This window comes from Eschrichtius robustus, chromosome 18 (assembly GCF_028021215.1).
Source record: "Eschrichtius robustus isolate mEscRob2 chromosome 18, mEscRob2.pri, whole genome shotgun sequence".
Lineage (NCBI taxonomy): Eukaryota > Metazoa > Chordata > Mammalia > Artiodactyla > Eschrichtiidae > Eschrichtius > Eschrichtius robustus.
This window is the reverse complement of record NC_090841.1, coordinates 18835580-18855552: the sequence shown is the minus strand read 5'-3', so window position 1 is coordinate 18855552 and position 19973 is coordinate 18835580. Positions and strand designations below refer to the sequence as shown.

Genomic DNA, 19973 nt, shown 5'->3' with positions numbered 1-19973 from the left:
AATTTTAAGTTTGTTAGTTTCCAATTATTTATTCTACAGATAGATTTTTCTCTTCTTTACAATCTTTAGGTCTCTTTTTATTTTACTGTATTTCTCTAAGACTTCCAGTACCAAACTTCCATTGGTGGCAAGTGTCCCCATCTGGTGCCTGACTGTAACGAAAATGCTTCTGATGTTTCCTCATTGAGTATGATATTTACTTCTTTGCTTTTGTAGGTAGTCTTTATCGGGTTAAAGAAATTCTCTTTTATTCCTAGTTTGCAAGAGTTCCTCCTCTTCCCCCGCCCGCCCCAGAATAGTTGACTTTTATTGAAATTCTTTTGTGTGTCTTTCTGTATTTAAGATGATAGTTTTCCTCTATTTATCTGTTAATGTAGAAATTTACATTGAGTAACTTTACAATGCTAAACTTTTTGGGTATTCCTGGTATAAACCATACTTTGGTAACATACTTTTACTCTACTGCTGCATGTTTTTACTTACTATATTTGCTTCTATACCAAGAAGTGCGTTTGGCCTTGAGTTTCTTTTCTTATGCGTCAAGGTTACAGTAACCTCAAAAAAATGTTGAGTAGCCTCCCATATTTTTCCTGCTCTTGAACAGTTTGTATACTATGGAAATTATCCATTCCTTGAAAGTTTTGTAGAATTCATCTATAAAACTTTTTGGACCTGGTATACTGGGAGTGAGAGGTGGGGATGTGTGGCATGCAGCTCTGGTAAGATCTTTAATTGTTTTAATTTCCTTCGTACTTATCCCTCTAATTGTTTTTTTTTTTTCTTTTTTTCTTGAGCCTAATTGGTATTTAGTCAGTAAGTTCAATTAGATATTCATGGTGAATTGTTCTGTCAGTGTAAAATATTTGTCTCTTTTATTGGTCTTTATATTAACTTCTATTTTGTTTGATATGAATGTTTCTTCTTGTATTTGCTGGTATGTCTTTTTTTCACATCCCTTCATTTCAACCTCTTGATGCCATTTTGTGAGATTTAAGTGGGTCTCTTATTTTAAAATATAGCTAGGTTTTGCTTGCAATTTAATCTGAGAGTTTGTCCTTTAATAAGTAAGACTTAACACATTCACCTTTTTTGTGATTATTAACATAATTGGCCTTTTTCTTGTCCTCTTATTTACCTTGCTTCCCATTGTATCTTTTATATCTTATATTTTTCCATTTCTCATTTTAATTGAGGTTTGCCCCAAGTTTTCTTTGTTCTGTTTTCTTTTTCATAGATTACTTTTACATTTTTTTCTAAAGATTTATTTATTATTTTTAAATTTTATTTATTTTTGGCTGCGTCGGTCTTAGTTGCGGGACGCAGGCTCTTCGTTGTCCTGCGCGGGCTTCTTTAGCTGTGGCTTGTACGCTCCAGGGTGCGCGGGCTCTAGTTGAGGAGCGCGAGCTGAGTAGTTGTGGCGCACAGGCTTAGTTGCCCCGCGGCATGTGGGATCTTAGTTTTCTGACCAGGGATCGAACCCACGTCCCCTGTATTGTAAGGCGGATTCTTTACCACTGGACCACCAGGGAAGTCCCTACTTTTACATTTTTAACACAATTATTAAATTTATATTTTCCTAACAAAGTCTACATTTCGTTTGTATTGATATCCTCCCTACGAAGAACTTAGTATGCTTCTACTTTATTTTCTCAGATCTTGCAAGAATCCTCTTCCATCCCTCCTTCAAAAAAGAATATAAATTTCCTATGGTTATATCTTCTAGCATTTTGGTTTCATTTGTCGTTAAAACCCATTTTTAATCTGTATTTATCTAGCATTAATGTGTTTTACTCATTTATTTGCGCACTTTTGCTTCTTTTACCTCAGTACTTCCTTCTACGTTAGTTTTTATTCATGAAGTACTTCTGTATTTCTTTCAGAGTCTTTGAGTGTCTGTAAAAGCCTTCCCCCCACCCCCCCCCCCCCCCGCCCCCGCTATTGAAAGATACCTTGGCTGAAATAGTATTCTGGATTCAGACTTATTTTCCCGTAACATTTTGCATCTGGCATTTCTGATGAGAAGTCTGAGTACCAGTCTGATAAACATTCCTTTTAGATAATCTAGATTTTCTGAAAGTTTCTGAGACTTTGTCTTTCTTCTTGATATTCTGAAGTTTATGCATGGTTTGTCTAGTGGAATGTATTAAAAAGTTTATCTTGCTTGATACTCAATGGACCCTTACCTGCACTAGCCACATTAGTAGGCTAATGTGTTTTCCAGTTCTGAGAATTTTTTGGTCATTATTGCCTCTTCTTCATTCTAGTTATCCCTCCTTTTATTTCTTTGCTCTGTGTTCTGAGTGAATTACTCAACTCAGTCTCTCAGCTTACTAACTGGCTCTTCATCTGAGTCTATGCTATTATATCTATCTATTGAGTTTATTCAGTAACTGTTTTTATATCCAAGATAGCCAATTGGTTACTTTTTAAAATTGTATGTTTTTTCATAGATGAGGTTTCCTTCTTTAGCTCTTTGATATTAAATACAATATTTGCTTTAAAATTATTTTCAGGATGCTCTATTAATTCTCCTCCTTAATATAAGTTCATCAGTTTGGTGGGCTTGTTAAGTCTCTTTCATGGTATAGCTTTCTTCATATGTTTGATGATTCTTGGTTGTGTGTTCATCTCCTCTGAGAGGATGTGCTCTTCCTTTTGCCGTGGTGATGTGTTTGTGGTTGGCATTATCTCTGCAACTTCCCATCTGTTTCCTTTCCCCAGAGAGGTCGTGCAGACTCAATCTATAGAGAATTCCCTTTTTGTTTTCAGCATGACTTTATATTTTTAATTACAAAAAAAGTTACCATTTCTTCAGATTTGGTGTGGCAGTGGGAGAAGAATTTATATGTTGACTAACATCTTGAGACTAAAATTGCTGACCTCTTTTTGACCTTTTAGTTCTACCTCTAGGTGTATATCTTCAGGAAATAATCAGAGATATACATAAGATATATTCCAGCCTTATTTATTATACTGGAAAAATAGAAATAATCTAAATGTACATTATAGAGGTTTATTTATAGTACTAATTATTAACTTATTAAATTTTAATTATTGCAGTTCTTTAGTGTAATTTAATATATGGATTATTGACCAAAGTACATTATACAGCCACTTAAAAGTCATATTACAGGAAAACATTAATGACGAGAGAAAGTACAGGATATATTATCAATGAAAGATTATAAAAAATTATATATACTAAAATTCAAATTTTGTTTTAAAAGTATATATACTGAAAGAATAATAATAATTGCTAGCATTTATTGAGTCCTTTGTAATGTGCCAAGTATTATTCTAGGTTATTATGTCTTAACCTCACAACAATCTTTTGAGGTAGTTAGCATTATTATCCCCATTTAAAAAGTTTTATAAAATGGAGATAGTTTATATTAATTAACATATATTAAGTAGGTGATTCTTCATTTTTCTGTAATTTTCCTAATATTGATATTTTACATGTTTTTCCAGTTAATATGCATTCTTTTTTCATAATAGTTCATGCTGTTTTAAAAGATAGCACTATTGTTATAACAATCTCTTTTTTCTTATATATTTTATTATTTACAAATATGCACCATTACTTATTGTTTTCCTTACAGAATGTTTCATGCATTCATGGACCGAAAGATGGAGTTGGTTTTTATTTTTAAAATGATATTGTCAGTGATCTGATACGACTATAAGTATTCACTTGATGAAGATGCATGGACTTGTCATTAAGTTGGACTAGTGATCATTTCTGAAAGTTTCTTCAACCACAATTTCTATTTGAAAATTCAAGTATCAAAGAATATTTGGTTTAGAGTGGTATAATGATTCTCTGAGTACTGCAAATTTCATAGAGACCACAGTTGGATTCCAGTTATATTCTACAATCAAAGTGATTCAGTTCTTTGATAAAGTTAATTTTGAAGAATTTTGTTTGTAAACAACGCCAAAAGATGGGAGAAAAAAATGGTAGGTTGAAAAACCATTGTTAAACTTTATTTTTAAAAGTATATAGACTACTTAATGAAGCTGAATTGTGGAATTTTCAAGGTTTTTCTGTGCAAGTAACTTTTCTGAATTAGAAAGAATTAAGGATTTATAGGATTTACTCTCATGTAGCAACAATTTTGATTGTCTTTATAATTAGTTGTGTATCTGTAATGCTAAGTCAGTACCTTAATGTACTTTTAAAAAATACACTTTATTTTTTTTAGAAAACTTACAGATTTACAGAAAAATTGATAGTACAGAGAGTTCCCATAGTCTCTGCACCCAGTTCTGCCTATGATTAAAATTTTACATTTGGCTGGTACATTTGTTACAATTAATGAACCATTATTGACCCATTATAATTAACTGAAGTCCATAGTTTATTCTTATTTCCTTACTTGATGTCTTTTTCTATTCCAGGATCCCATCCAGGATACATTACATTTACTTATGTCTCCTTAGGGTCCTTTTGCATATGACAGTTTCTCAGACTTCCCTTGTTTTTGTAAGATATTGTATCCAAGTGTTTTGTAAGATGCCCCTTTATTAGACTTATTGACTGATTTTTTTCTTTTCTCGCGATTAGACTTGGGTAGTGGATTTTGGGGAGAAAGACCATAGAGGTAAAGTGTCAGTTTTACGAAATGATATCAAGGGTGCATGTTACCAACATGATTTCTCACCTGTTGATGTTGAGCTAGATCACCTGGCTGACATAGTGTTAAGTGGCTTCTCCGCTGTAAATTACTACTCTTTTTTTTCTCCCTTTCTCTACTATACTCTTTGACAGGAATTCACTATGTGTAGCCCATACTTAAGGAACATGAATTTATGCTCCTCCTCTTTGAGAACAGAATATTTACATTAATTATTCAGAATTCTTCTGCAAGGGAGATTTGTCTCCTTTCCCCAGTATGTGTATTTATTCAATCATTTATTTACATCAGTATGGATTCATGGATACTTAGTTTATACTTTGGGTTATAATCCAGTACTGTTTTATTTTGTTCTTCAAATTGTCCCAGGATTAGGCATTTGGAGCTCTTTCAGTCAGCTTCCTGTCCCTTTGACATACCCCCATCAATGTAGGTGGTTTTTGTTTTGTTCTTTGTTTTTGGTTCTTAGCACTTACTTATTTTCTGGTACTATATGATGCTCCAGGCTCATCTTGTATATTTCCTGCCATAGTCCTAGAATGAGCCATTTCTTAAATGAGCCCTCCTGGTTCCTTTTATTGGAGAATGGTATTACAAACTAAGATCTGGGTAGTAGGTGTATTCATTTGTTATTGGGGTGTCTTGCTTCTGGCCCTCTCAGCTGACAGAGCAAGGTACATATAAATATAATTGTATATACACATATCTATAAATATTTCTATATGTAACCATCTGTATCTGTATTGAGCTAAACATGAGTTTATACTGATGTTTCTGGCTCTAATCCATTACCACATGGATTATTCTAGCTTACTCTCCTTGCTTATCTATAAATTCCCATTATCTGTTATCCATTTATTTAATTGCTCAATTCTAGTATATATGTATAGCAGTATCAGAAGTACTATAAACTTATTCTCAGGTATGACACCTCAGTGCTTGTGCAATTTCCTTTTGCCTATAGTTTTACAGAGTCCATTTATTTCCAAAGTTATTTAGGTCAGCACCTTTTCCACCTAGCCCTTCAGAGAGGTTGTGTATACATTCCTTCGTGGGATCCCTGATCTCTTAAATGATATTTTAAAATTTGCATACATTAAGCTTCACTTTTTGTGCTTTCAAGTTCTGTAGGTTTTGACAAATGCATAATGTCATGCATACACCACTACAGTATCATACAGAATAGTTTCACCACCCTTTAACATACTTGTAATACAGGGATTGTTTACAGATTGTAGTACTGATTTCACTGGACAGTTATCTAGACCAGCGGTTTCAAACTTTCTTTTGGTCTCAGGACTACTTTATACTCTTAAAAGTATTTAAAACCCCTAACAGCTTTTGTTTATGTGGATAATATCTATTCATATTTACTGTATTAGAAAACTGAGAAGCTTCAAAAATGGTAATTGGCTTATTTTTTTTAAAATAATAAACCCAACATGTTAACATAAATTACATTTTTGTGAGACATAACTATTTTCTGAAACGAAAATAATTAGTGAGAAAACCATTGTCTTATATTTTTACAAATCTCTTTAATAGTTGGCTTAATAGAAGAGAGATTCTCAGATCTGCTTCTGCATTCAGTCTGTTGTGATATGTTGCTTTGGTGTAAATGTATAAAGAAAATGAAGCTTCACACAGACAAGAAGTTGGAAAAAGGAAGTATATTTTAATAGCCTCTCAGATAATTGTGGATATTTTTCTTTGATACAACTACAAAACTCAACAAGTAGTCATTCCTTCAAGGTTAGTTGTAGTGTGGAATCTGAATTCATATCAGTGAGCTTTTTTTACACTATGTTACATTAAAAATCCATTGGTTTGTCTTGCACTTTGAGGGGTCTTTTACACATGTATGATTTTATAACATCATGCATTGGCCACTTGGAAAACATTGGTTCAATGAATTATGCAGATTTTTCCAAATGTTGACACATTTGATCATACAGTATTTAAAAATTACATTTGTTAATATTGCTACCAATCTCATCAAAAAGTGATTAGTTATTGAGAAGCTGTCAAGCTTACCATGGCAGATGCAAGTTTTCTAAATTTTCAATTTAAACTTGATAACTTGAATTTATCATTAGCAACAAATGCTGTTAGTTTTGTCCTTCAAGTGATAGGCTCCCTTTATTCATGTTTGAGAAAATGTGTACCAAACACCCAAGTTGGAAAAAACCATAATTTTTATTAGTGGTTCTTTTAAGGAAAAATGGTTTTCTATGAAAAAAAAAAAAAAAAAAACAGCTAGTTTAGCTTACAACTCAAACAATCTCCCTAGTGCTTTTCCTTGAAACAGCCATTGTACTGTGGTAATTATTTATGTTGCTTTATCAAGGACCTTCTTAAGTGAAATTGGTGGTAAATTATAACAATGACTTACTAGTAGTTTGGTGCAACTGCCTTGATTCACACTAAGGCTCCAACATTTTTACTCACCAGTGCTTTTGAACCATCAGCTAATGTCAGTATAGGGAAGAAAAAGGCAAATAATGTCTTGATATTACTATTAAAATGGCCTGACCTAGCGTATTGTCTGAAAGGATTTGGGAACTCCCAGGAGTTCATAGACTACACTTTGCTGATAACAGGCTCAAAGGTGTCCAGAGATTCTCTGGACCAATGCCCTGAAGCTCTTAAAGGGATGGATGGAGAAATATAGATATATACATATACACATACCTAGGTCATTATCGATGTATTTAGTAAGCACTCCATAAATATTCATCTAGTAAATGAACAGATAAGTGTGATTCATGAGCATTGCCTATCTACAAAGATTTTCTATCTCAAGTGAAATTGGAAGACATATAGTCTAACTATACGATTTACTTGTCTTCCTTCTTTACAAAGCTGCCATACCTCTTGCTTCATGATTATGTTCTTGCAATAAATAGTCATATCTAGATAAGTAATGGAGCAAGCTTGGACAGACAGTAGAGTTATCAGATGGTATTCTTCATTTCTGGAAGCAAGTAGGGGCAATATTAGTATACTGATTTGATTTTCAGTTCCAGTACCTGCTGCTGTATTCCTTCTCAGTCTCCATGGTTCCTTTTTCTTGTACTAATCACTTACATGTTGATGTTCTACAGAAGACCCTCTTCTCATTCTACAAATTCTCTCTAACCACATCTATTCTGTGGCTTTAGCAAGAATTTGTGTGCTGTTGACTCCAAAATTTGTATATCTGGACCAGATCTTACTCTGGGGCCTGTGTATCCAGTTTACTCACCCTGCTTGAATTTCTCACTTGTCTCTCTACCTTTACTCCCTATCACAGTGGATACCATTATTATACATATGGTTGCCTGAGTCAGAAATGTAGAAATCATTCTTGTCTCGTCCCTCTTCCCACTGCCACTTGAGTGATATTTTTAAGAAGCAAAATTAATAACATAATAAGATGCTTAAACCTCTTGAGTGGCTCCCCATAGCCTTCCATATAAAAATAAAGTTGCTTAGCATGGCACTCAAGGCCATGTCACAGCCCCTATCTGTCTCTAAAACATCATTTCTCATTTTGTCCTTTCACATTGCATTTTTTTCAGATGTTGAAACCTTTGAACTGTGCTATGGGGAAAAAGGAAAAGAGGCTTAGTCTTGTGTAGTACACATCAGGCCATTGGTTAGATGACTGCCAGGGAGAGTTGGGACTCTGAATCCTAAGTTTCTTTTGAAGAATCTCACTCCATTACCAACTTGGAGGTTCTGGGTTTAATTTTTAATATTAAGGAAAATGTATTTTTTATAAACTTACTGCTCTGTCTGCTCATTAATCCTCCCAATGGCTTCTCAGATGACCTTTCTACAGTGCAGTTATTGTTATGTTTCTCCTTTGCTTAAGGTCCTATTCATTTTAAACATTTTATACATTAATTTTATATATTTTATAAATAATTTGTGTTTAACATTTTAGGTATTTTTTGTTACTTTTAAACATAGTGTAAGATTTGACTTTTGCCAATTTATTTTAATTGCATTTCTCGTATTTCTGTTTTCAGCTTTGAAAGGATGATTTTGCTAGAAAATTTTTGATTAAGGTGTTAGCTTGCTGGGCATCTGAAATGTTGGTTTATCTATATAACTGTATCTATAAAAGCTTTAAACATTATTTTGCCTCCTGTAATTGTGAACAAAAAATGTTGCCTGCCATTTCAGTAAACAATGAATATTGCCTGCCATCAAGCCCTCATCCACTACATCCACCCCCAACAGCACGCCCTGAGGGGAATTCAGAGTGTAGAAAAACCGGATACTAGTCCTAGATAGTTAAGATGTGTGTCTGAGGAATAACTTCAATGAGCCCTAACTCTTGCATCTCCCCAGACACAGAAAAGCACTAAAATCATTAAACTGAGATGTCTGTCTTTTGTGATTAGCAGTAATCTTTTGATGTTTGACTACATGTTTTATTACCACCACCCCCCAGCCCCCACTCCCCCTGGCAAAAAACTTCTGTATATCCTGGCTCCTCCCTTACCTCTTCGGAGCAGTTCCTCAGAGCTGTCTGAGAGGCTGCCTCCCAGGCTGTGGTACTCAGTAGTTTGCCAAATAAAACATAATGTGCAACTTGTAGGTTGTGCATTTTTCTTTCAGTCAACATAATTATTAAAAAGTTAATATCAAAGATAGTTTTTAAAGCATTATTGTTAGGCATTTAGTTATTTCAACAATTGTTGAGATGTTTCATTCTGAAACCCTCCACTTCCATACTCAGTGGAGGTTATGTCCTTGAAATTTTTTAAGTGAATATGTGTCTATAAATACACCCACTCCCACCCCTAGAATGAAGTCATTCCTTCTGTTTTCCAGTCAAGAAATAGTGTCACTACACAGAAAGAAAAATAAATTGTTTAGGCATTTAAAGTTAAAAAAAAAATAGTGTCACTAAAGTTTTCAACACATTTTTTTTTTTAATTAGCAGAAATAAGTGAGATACCAGGTCTTATTTTTTGCTTGTAGGTCATTGTAAAGAAACAGTGACCAAAATCTTTTTCTTCAAGGAAAGTAATAGGCCAATTAAATTTTCATTTTTATTTAGAAACCAAGTATATTCCTTATTTTTTTTTATAAAGCTTGTACACTGATACTTTTTTTTTTTTTTAATTTTATTTATTTATTTATTTATTTTTGGCTGTGTTGGGTCTTCGTTTCTGTGCGAGGGCTTTCTCCAGCTGCGGCAAGCGGGGGTCACTCTTCATCGCGGTGCGCGGGCCTCTCACCATCGCGGCCTCTCTTGTTGTGGAGCACGGGCTCCAGACGCGCAGGCTCAGCAATTGTGGCTCACGGGCCCAGTTGCTCCGCGGCATGTGGGATCCTCCCAGACCAGGGCTCGAACCCGTGTCCCCTGCATCGGCAGGCAGACTTTCAACCACTGCGCCACCAGGGAAGCCCAAGAAACCAAGTATATTCTTAATAACATGTGCCTTAGGAAAATTATGTCTATTGAGTTCTTAGGCTATTCACTTATTTTTTCTTTAGGTGATGCAAAAACTTTCTGGATGGAGCTAGAAGATGATGGGAAAGTGGATTTCATATTTGAACAAGTGCAGAATGTGCTGCAGTCACTGAAACAAAAGATCAAAGATGGATCTGCCACAAATAAAGGTATGAAGCAATAAAAACGTTCAGTACATTTAATGCTGGATATTACCCACTGATAATATAGTATAATTCTGTTTCCAGTATTGCTGTTCGTTTTAAAAGTCAAATAACTTCTTTTGTTTTTTAAGAACCTAACATCAGTTCTACTTGCTTTGTGTGTGTGTGTGTGTGTGTGTGTGCCCCGCTTCTATAAAAACTTGTTTTTACCGTACTGTGGACATTTTGTAAAACTGGATGAAGCTGATTACTTTGAATAATAGCTGCTGAATTTATCTCTACTTATCTCAGGCTACCTTTTTCTCCCTCATTTTATCTTTTTTTTTGGGGTGTGAGGGGGGTGTACTGCAAAACTAATATCTGCTCATTGTAGAACATTTGGTACATATAGAAGAATGTAACAGAAATTATCTATTACCCAGTCATTCAGAGGCAACTTATTTTTTCTTAATATAAAAGTAAATATATAAATATATTTTGCCTGCTTTAAACAGAACTTGCCTTAGTAGTCTTCAGAAAGCAAACCTTGCGTTCTACATAGGCAGTCAGTTCAGTCAACCAAGTATATTTTCTGCTTCTTTGTCTTCAACCTAAGTGGTTGTAGAACATAGACTTTTATATGGAAATTTCCTTCATTCCATCAGAACGTATGATTTTCAAGCAAAATCTCCCCCGACTATCCTTTATTTTTCCCCAGGATATTCTTAATACTTTATGGATGTTCTTATGACATTAATCTATGATGTGCTTGTCCACAAAATTAATACTATTTTTCATTTTAATATTTCTTCTCATTCCTTCATGAATCAGATATATCTAGGTTTGAATCCAGTTCTACCACTTCCTAGCTTATTGACCTGGAATAAACAGCTTAACCACTAGGCCTTAATTTCTTTGTCTTTAATGTATTCAGTAGATAATCATAAGAACCTCTTAGAGGAGTTGTGAAGATTGAATGAGATAAAGTATGTAAATTGCCTAGTACAGTAGCTGACATCTTGAGTGAAGATGATACTGCTGCTGATTGTTTTCATTCTTTTTTCCTTTCCTTAACAGAATACATCCAAGCAATGATTCTAGTGAAGGAAGCAACTATAAATAATAATTCAGCTTTGATAAAGGGTATGTACATTTCTAATCCCAATCTAGAATATTCTCTGCTGTTTTCTTGCTTTGAAGCAAGCCAGCCTTAATTATGTCACGTTAACTGAAGACAGTTTAAAGTAAAACTGTAAGATCCATATATGGAAATCAGTTTCCCTAGTAAATGAAAAGTCCTACCCATCCAGAGATAGGAAATGCATACTCTACTAAACCTCTCCAGGAAGGAATGAACAAATGTATCTCTTCTTCAAAAACGCTTCTACTATAAGAAGGGCAAAAAGAATTCCAAGACTCCAAACCACTATAAACCTATTGATACTTTGTGTAAAGAACAATACTAAAAGGTACATTCTGGTATAGATAAATTGATGGAAATTTTTTTCATTTCTAGATTATTATTAGACCGTGAGTCTAACAAATTTATTTTAGAAGTAATTGAACAAAGATAATGTACCAGGATTATAAAAAGAAAAATTGAAAAGTTATTTTAGATAAACAAGTCCTACTGTATAGCACAGGGAACTATATTCAATATCCTATAATAAACCATAATGGAAAAGAATATGAAAAAGAATATGTGTGTGTGTATATATTTTTATATATATATATATATCTGAATCACTTTGCTGTACACCAGAAACTAACAGAACATTAGAGATCAACTATACGTCAATTAAAAATTTTTTTAATTAAAAAGCAAGTTATTTTATCAGAATCACTATCCTATAAATCTTACACTATCACTAATTTGCTAAAGTGTTGAGGAGGTACATTTACTAAATTTTAATTAATATTGGTAAATATTTTCAACAAATTGTAATTATTTTAACTGTCATAATTTGGAGCCATAAGGTTATAAATCTCTGAAAAATGGCTTAACATCATCAGTTTTTATTTATTTATGTATGTATTTATTTTTTGCTGTGCCGAGGCATGCGAGATCTTCGTTCCCTGACTAGGGATTGAACCCATGCCTTTGCAGTGGAAAAGAGGAGTCTTAACCACTGGACCGCCAGGGAAGTCCCACGTTTATTTTAAAGAAAGCTTTTGTTATTCAAAAGTATTTTCAATTTCAGTAGCTAATGTACAGTTTTAGAAGAGTAGATTCTTTAAGAAAACAGTCTTTCTCTCAATATCCTTCAATAGCACTTGGAATCAACACACCCTTAAGGGATTACATTTGCTTTGCAGGAGAGAAGCTTTTAAATGCAGGGGGTGGTAAGAGGAACTAATTCTAAACAATGTTGTTTCTTTTTTTCTTTCTGAAACAGTCTTTCCCACTAAAAGAAAGTAGGTTGGGTTTTTGTTTTGGTTCTTTTAAAGTAATGATTTCATCAGTAGAAATACTGAGTACTACAGTTTCATATTTTTATATAGTTCATCTGAAGTGTAACAAATTTATCAAAATAAAAGTGTATGTTTGCTAGTGGTAGAGCAATGTTTTAAAAGTAATTGGGGAGTTATGTAATTGACATTGCTAGCATATGTAGGGATTAAACACTTTCTAGTAATAAAGATTCATGTTAGTATTTATATTAAAAGGAATATTGAGACTGGGGGAAACAAAAGGACTTGGTGTTGAGGTCAAAACAAGCCATCCCAGATCCAGCCTGAATTCTCCAAACCACTAATTACCTTTAATTTTCTTTGATTGTGTATAATTCTGTAAATATCTGCTGTATCCCCATACGAAGAATTGGATACTGTTTTCTTGAAAGAAATTATTTCTCCTTTCTCCCCTTATCTAATGGTTAATATAAAATCTCCATGTTTTTTAGTAAATCTTATTTCTAACTATGCTTATATTTATTTGTTTTGTTCCTATTTGTTAATATGGCATTATATGGCTCATTCAAAGAAATTAGCTGGGAAATTCTTAACTTGTTAAACTTATTTAATTTTTAATCAGTTATTATATTATTTACTCAGCTCTCTTCAACTATCAGATTTTAAATCTTTTTTCACCTGGATAACTGAAGAGGGTTATTTATGCTTTCTAATTAGCCAAGGATGACCTTGGATTATAACTTAAACTATTCTTTTATTTACTTAAACTTTTTTTTTTCTTTTTAATAAGAGTGGTCTGCACTAAAGGACCAATGCAAGTTAATAATCTAAGGCAGGATGAGAATCACTTTTTTTCTTAAGGTCCACCACTGCATAGGAAAAAGCACAATTAAAAACAATTTTTTAAAACCAAACAAAGAATATTCTACATATCCATTTTTTTCAAAATAAGAGCAGGAAAATCTATAACTTTTTCATTAAATACATAGCTTATTTCTATAGTGGAGTCATGTTAGAAAGAATAGATGAAGTTGAAAAAGAAGAGACAAGAAATGAGATGAAATTAAGTGTGGAAAGATACAGGAGAAACTAAGAGAAATATGAAAATACAAATGGAAAGACAAAAAGAGGTACCCAAATACCTCCCTCTCTCCCCAAAAAATAGATAGTAATAGAATAATGAGAAAACAAAAGATACATAAACTTTCCATTTTGTGACCTTAATAGAGCCTTTAAGAGTTATGTTTTTTTGTAAAATACAAGCAGAAATAGGGATACTTGATGTTTCACTTTAAAGGTTGATTAAAATTCAGATAAAGTTCGGCCACACTACAGTTTCTGCAGTAGAAATCTCTTCTAAGTCTTTTATTTTATCCTATCTTATTTTCTTAATGTTTTTGAAAATGTTGACACCTAATTTTTTGACTCAATCTTGAAATCTTAATATGTTTTCAGATTTAAGGGCTATATATATATCTAGTCAATAAAGATACTATTTAGATTTTACAGTGAGTGATTTTTAACTTGGTAATCTTGTTAAGTTTGTTATTTTTTCATGTAGATCATACGTCTGTGACCCAGAATGCACAGGAAAACAAATCAAGTTCATTGCCCTCTACATCACATGAAGACTCCTTTCCAGAAGACTATACCTCTCTGTATGTATATAAGTTAAATTTATTTATGTCATTAATGCTTTTGCTCCCAAAAAGGGATTTACTGTTGCTAATCATTTGATGTAAGAGTAGATAAAATATATAAAAAAGGATGCTTTCCCATCAAAAGTTTTAAAAGTTGTGTATTTTATGTACATCAGACTTGTCAAGAGCTGGGAAATCAGTTGGCATTCTGTGAAGCCATGTTCTGCCTTGTAGTTCAAGGTGTCTAATGACAAAACAGTTCTCAAGCCAAATACAAACAGAGAAGCGCCTATAGTGACTGATAGAAGCAGTCACTATCATCAGTTTACCCCTACCCAGAGACTGTCAGAAAGATGCAGACAATACCAGATAACCCTGCTTTACCTACGTATCCTTTGTTTACTTACAGCATTTTTGTGTTTTTGCAGGGTCAGTAACTAGGTCTAAAGCACTGTGCATAAGATTGGTTTTCTTTATTTTTGTTTTTGTTTTTTTCCAGTAAAGTATCTTCATACATGTAAGAAAGTTGATCTTCCTCCCCACAAAATTGGATTGAAATTAGGTTACTTAACTCCTGAGATTTGTAGTAGGTTGGTTTTCTTTCATTTGTTTTATGAAATGAAGCACAGATAAAAAAAGAATCATTTCTTTTTTTTTAAAATTAATTTTTAGGAAAAGAATCACTTCTGAGGTTCATATCATTATTTCATTTCCATGTTTTTCTGCTTTTCTAACTTTTCTTTACAAATATAAAAAGATTTTTCCTTTGTTAATTGCCTGATAACTTGAGCCTGACACCTCTTGATTTTTATTAGTCACCAGAAGAGTACTTGTAAGCCAGCTTAGCTAACTTTCTTGAAACCCTAAACTCCAAATTACAGATTTTACCAGCATGTTTACTCTTACATTTTAGTCGTAAGTAGTTCTAATTGTCTGTTGTTCCAGTAATGACTAACTTAGAGTTGTACTTATTAAGTGTCACATGAGGAAATTACGTAAAAATACATTGTAAACTGTAAATTACTGTACAAATTTTAGTTTTTATTTAAGAACTAATGATAGCTTATATACAATTTTCTCTCTTGCATATACCCTAAGTTAATCCCTTCATATTCAGAGAAGAACTCTTTGAATCTTCAAATTAGTATTTCATATTCCCCTTCCCCAAAAATAGGGGAAATCAAATGATGAAATTTGTAGAAAAGAATGCCACAGAACCCAGTTTGGAACATAATTTAGTTGGTTAAGTCAAGCTGAAAAGGGAAATGAAACATTCAGTTTACTGGTTGTACAACACTGTAGCTATATAAATCACTTGAGAGTAAATTAGCGTATATCAAAACAAAGAACAAAGCTGTGAGAGCCTAAGAGAATTTATTCCAGTGAGTACTGAATGAAACCAAACAAAAGGAGCTATATCTTAGGTAGACAACTAAATAGTACTGCTCATAGTTCAGAATACATTATAATGAAAAAGTGGTAGAAAGGAACTTGGCACTTAATAATAGGGGAAAAGCAATTCCAGGCACAGGCTTTAAAAAACAAGGAAATAGTGGATACCTAAATAAATAAATAAATAAAAACAGAAACGTATTATAGTAGACTAGGCTAAAGAAGATAGAAGTTAAATGGAAGAACAAAACAAAAAGAACATTATAGAATATATTTCTTACTATGGGATATACCCCCAGCATGTTTCAAAAATACTAAAATAGACTGAAGTTATTTAAGGGGAAACATAACCTTACCTCATTTTTTTCTGCTTTTCTCCCCCCTCTTTTTTAATGTATTAGGTGCTACTGCATTGTAGTCCATGGGTAGTGATGGATTTGCATTGATCTTTTAGCTGCATTCTCATCCAATATTTTTTGCTGTCTTTTCGAGAAATTTTAAAGATTGAAAACATAAAAAGGGATATGGCAGAAATCCATATTCACATCATCCAGAATTAACAGCTATTAACCTTTCATTGTATTTGCTTCCAGTCTCTTTTTTAAAAAGAAAACAAAACACTATAATCTCTTTGAGCCATACCTAACTTCTCACCATGACAAAGTTCCGTTGCCCTCTCTGCTTCTCTAGGAGCAGTCACTATCATCAGTTATTTTTCTAGTTCATTTTTTAATATTTATATAGCCATAAATAATATATAGTGCTATTACTTGTAGTTTTAAAATTTTACATAAATATTCATATATGTACCTTCTTACTTGTTTTACTCAGCATTAGTTTTTTGAAAGTTTTTTTTTTTAATTTAATTTATTTATTTTAATTTTTAAGGCTGTGTTGGGTCTTCATTGCTGCGGGCAGGCTTTCTCTAGTTGTGGCGCGAGCGGGGGTTATTCTTTGTTGCGGTGCGTGGGCTTCTGATTGCAGTGGCTTCTCTTGTTGCAGAGCACAGGCTCTAGGCGCGGAGGCTTCAGTAGTTGCAGCACATGGGCTCAGTAGTTGTGACTCGCAGGCTCTAGAGCACAGGCTCAGTAGTTGTGGCGCACGGGCTCAGTTGCTCCACGGCATGTGGGATCTTCCCAGGCCAGGGCTCGAACCTGTGTCCCCTGTACTGGCAGGCGGATTCCTAACCACTGTGCCACCAGGGAAGTCCCTACTCAGCATTAGTTTTGAGATCTAATCATGTTGCTTCCGTGTTATAGATCTATTTCATCTCCTTGTTTGGATTTCCATCATGTGAGAATACATTTTATTAATTCCATTCCTTAAGGATGGATAATTGGATTGTTCCAAATGTTTACTATTATAAATAGTAGTGCAGTGATCAGTTTTATCCCAGCCTTTCTTTTAAGAAAGTATTCATTGTGAAAGTCAATTAAGGAAATTAAAGGTATAGTCTGGAATCTTTAAGATTACCCCAAATGGGGACTTCCCTGGTGGCGCAGTGGTTAGGAATCCGCCTGCCAATGCAGGGTACCCTGGTTCGAGCCCTGGTCCGGGAAGTTCCCACATGCCGTGGAACAACTAAGCCCGTGCATCACAGCTACTGAGCCTGAGAAGTCCGCGCACCGCAACGAAGAGTAGCCCCCGCTCGCTGCGGCGAGAGAAAGCCCGCGCAGCAACGAAGACCCAAAGCAGCCATAAATAAATAAATAAATAAATTTATTTTTTTTAAAAAAAGAACGATTACCCAAAATGTAGAAGAAAAGGGCAAATGAATGAGAAAAAGAAAAGAATGATGAATAATGTTCTCAAGAAAGAAGCTATTAATAGAAAACCAACAATTTTAGTGAACACTGTAAAATATTTTCAGGATCATCCATATGTTATAATGTTCTTTACAAAATGTTAAGAATTTCAAGCTAAGGTGACAGAGTTAGGACCAATGTGCTACTTCTCACAACTGCAGTGCAGGAAATCACAATGTCTAAACTAGGATTCAGAATTGTTCCAGCAACTAGAAAATGAAAATACATATATTTTCCGTTAAACAATTTGGTACTTAAATAAATATGAAATGTAGATGTTTTCAGTATATTAAAAAATAATGTAAACTTGCCCAACAGAATCATTGCTTTCGGAAAAATCTGCCCTATTTTTTCTGAACTAGAACAAACAAATGAACAAAAACACAAGAAGCTAGAATAAGTGAAGCAGAAGCAGTAGTCAAAGAAGGTAACTTCTGAGTATAAGAAAATATCAAGTCTGGAGGCAAAAGGTTTTACCAAGTACCACAGAAATGAAAATTACTAATAGATAAGTATTGATTTTTTAAAAGTTTTAATATCAGTCTTAAAGTATAAATATCTTACAAGTATCAAAACAAACAAACAAAAAAAGCCAACAAAACAGCAAAAATCAGGCTAGCACCTTTGCAAAAACTCAGAAAACATCTATATACATAACCTTCTGGAAAACTTTCTCAAAAATCCTCTTGCTGACCAAAAGAGGAGTCAGAATGTATAAGACATGTATTTAAGAAATGGCAGTGGCATGGAAACCATCTAAATATAGAGTTAACTATAATAAAGATGAGTCCTTAAACTAGAGACAATGGAGGCCCTGCATGGTATGCAAAGTTTTATGTTTATAGTGTATTTCTAGAGAGAGTTCATAGCTTTCATCGGATTGTCAAAGGGTTTATGGCCCTAAAAAGTTTAAAATATCATTATTGTGGATATGGAGCTTCTAAATAAAATTTTAGCAATTCTAATCCAGAGAAATATTAAAAGAATGAGATGACTTAGAATTTATACTAGTCAAGCAAGAATGATTTAGTATTAGGAAATAGATTATTTTACAGAAGTAAACCACAGGAAAAAAAGCTTATCTTAAGATAAGATGCCAAAAGACTTTTAAAAGTAATATGAACCATTAGAAATAGAAGAACTCTTTTTTTTTTTAATTTTTGAATTTTATTTATTTTTTTATACAGCAGGTTCTTATTAGTTATCTGTTTTATACATATTAGTGTACGTATGTCAATCCCAATCTCCCAGTTCATCCCACCCCCACCCCCCCAATTTCCCCCCTTGGTGTCCATACGTTTGTTCGCTACATCTGTGTGTCTATTTCTGCCCTGCAAACCGGTTCATCTGTACCATTTTAAAGAATTCTTCCTTAATGTGGGAGAGAATATGTTTCTTAAACCAGCATCCACGTCCTATATACTGATGAAACTTAGAGACATTTCCTTTAAATAAAGATTAAGACAGAAGTGCCTGCTATCATAATTGTTATTCAGTATTTTTATGGAAATTCTAGCCAGTATAATAGAATGTAAAAAAAATATGATTATTGAAATGTACAAAGTAAAATTATTTGTAGATAGTCTTATCCTTCTAGAAAATCTAAGATGCAAGTGTAAAATTATTAAGGTAAAATGAGGGTTTAGTGACATAGTCACATAAAATAAAACTATGAGACTCTATACCTTTAGAAAATAGGAAATTAAGTCCCCATTCACAACACCAGAAAGTAAAATAAATGAGACTAATTACAAGAAGTATATACCTGAGGAAAATTAATACTAAAGATTTTAATGAATGGATAAACTTATTACCATGTGCCTGGATGGGAAAACTGCATATTATAAAAATGGTAATTCTTCCCAAATTAATTTATAGATTTAATTTCATATGAAATCCAAGCACTTGGATTTTTTTAACTTGGCAAGCCATTATAAATTTAATCTCAAAAGATTAAAAAATCAGAAAACACCTAGAACATGTTTAAAAGACAAAATAGTGAGGAAGGACTTGCCCTGAGAAATATCAAAATGTTCCATCATAGTATGGAAAACAATGTTATATTGGTATAAGAATTAACAGTTCCATCAAAAGGCAGAATAAGTCTAGAAAATAAGAGGACATTTTTATGTATTTCTAAGAACTTGAGATATGATTAAGTTAGTAAGTCAAAAGTCAGAAGGTGAAAGAAGGAGGTATTCAGTAAAAGACTCTGGAACAATTGGATATCATTTGGAGAATTTAAGTTAGATCTTCATGTTACATCAAAATAAATTCCAGATGAAACTGGACTCCCAAACCATAGAAAAATTAATTATAAAATTAGAACCCTAAAAAAACAGAAAAATGATAAATATTAGATATCTTTCTATAACATGTATCATGGCATTATTCATAATATTGTTTATACTTTATTATGAATACTTAGTTCACTGCCTAAAATGTAAGCTCCTTGAGATCACAGAGCTCTCATCTTTTTTTCCGTAGCACCTGGC

At 33.3% G+C, this 19973-nt stretch overlaps 1 protein-coding gene across 9 annotated transcripts in view; it reads left to right on the top strand.

Moving 5' to 3' along the window:
- Positions 1 to 19973, top strand: part of SETDB2 (SET domain bifurcated histone lysine methyltransferase 2) — an 83283-nt gene that overhangs the window by 2632 nt on the left and 60678 nt on the right. For 6 of the 9 annotated variants that reach the window (XM_068526392.1, XM_068526383.1, XM_068526387.1 and 3 more), the window contains exons 2-5: positions 3603 to 3960; positions 10131 to 10256; positions 11307 to 11372; positions 14203 to 14299. In XM_068526392.1, coding sequence (XP_068382493.1) covers positions 3945 to 3960; positions 10131 to 10256; positions 11307 to 11372; positions 14203 to 14299 — 305 coding nt within the window. In that variant the 5' untranslated portion in view covers positions 3603 to 3944. Of the gene's footprint in view, positions 1 to 3602; positions 3961 to 6317; positions 6390 to 10130; positions 10257 to 11306; positions 11373 to 14202; positions 14300 to 19973 lie in introns of those variants that run through there. The other 3 variants (XM_068526385.1, XM_068526384.1, XM_068526386.1) reach the window with 2 other exon arrangements.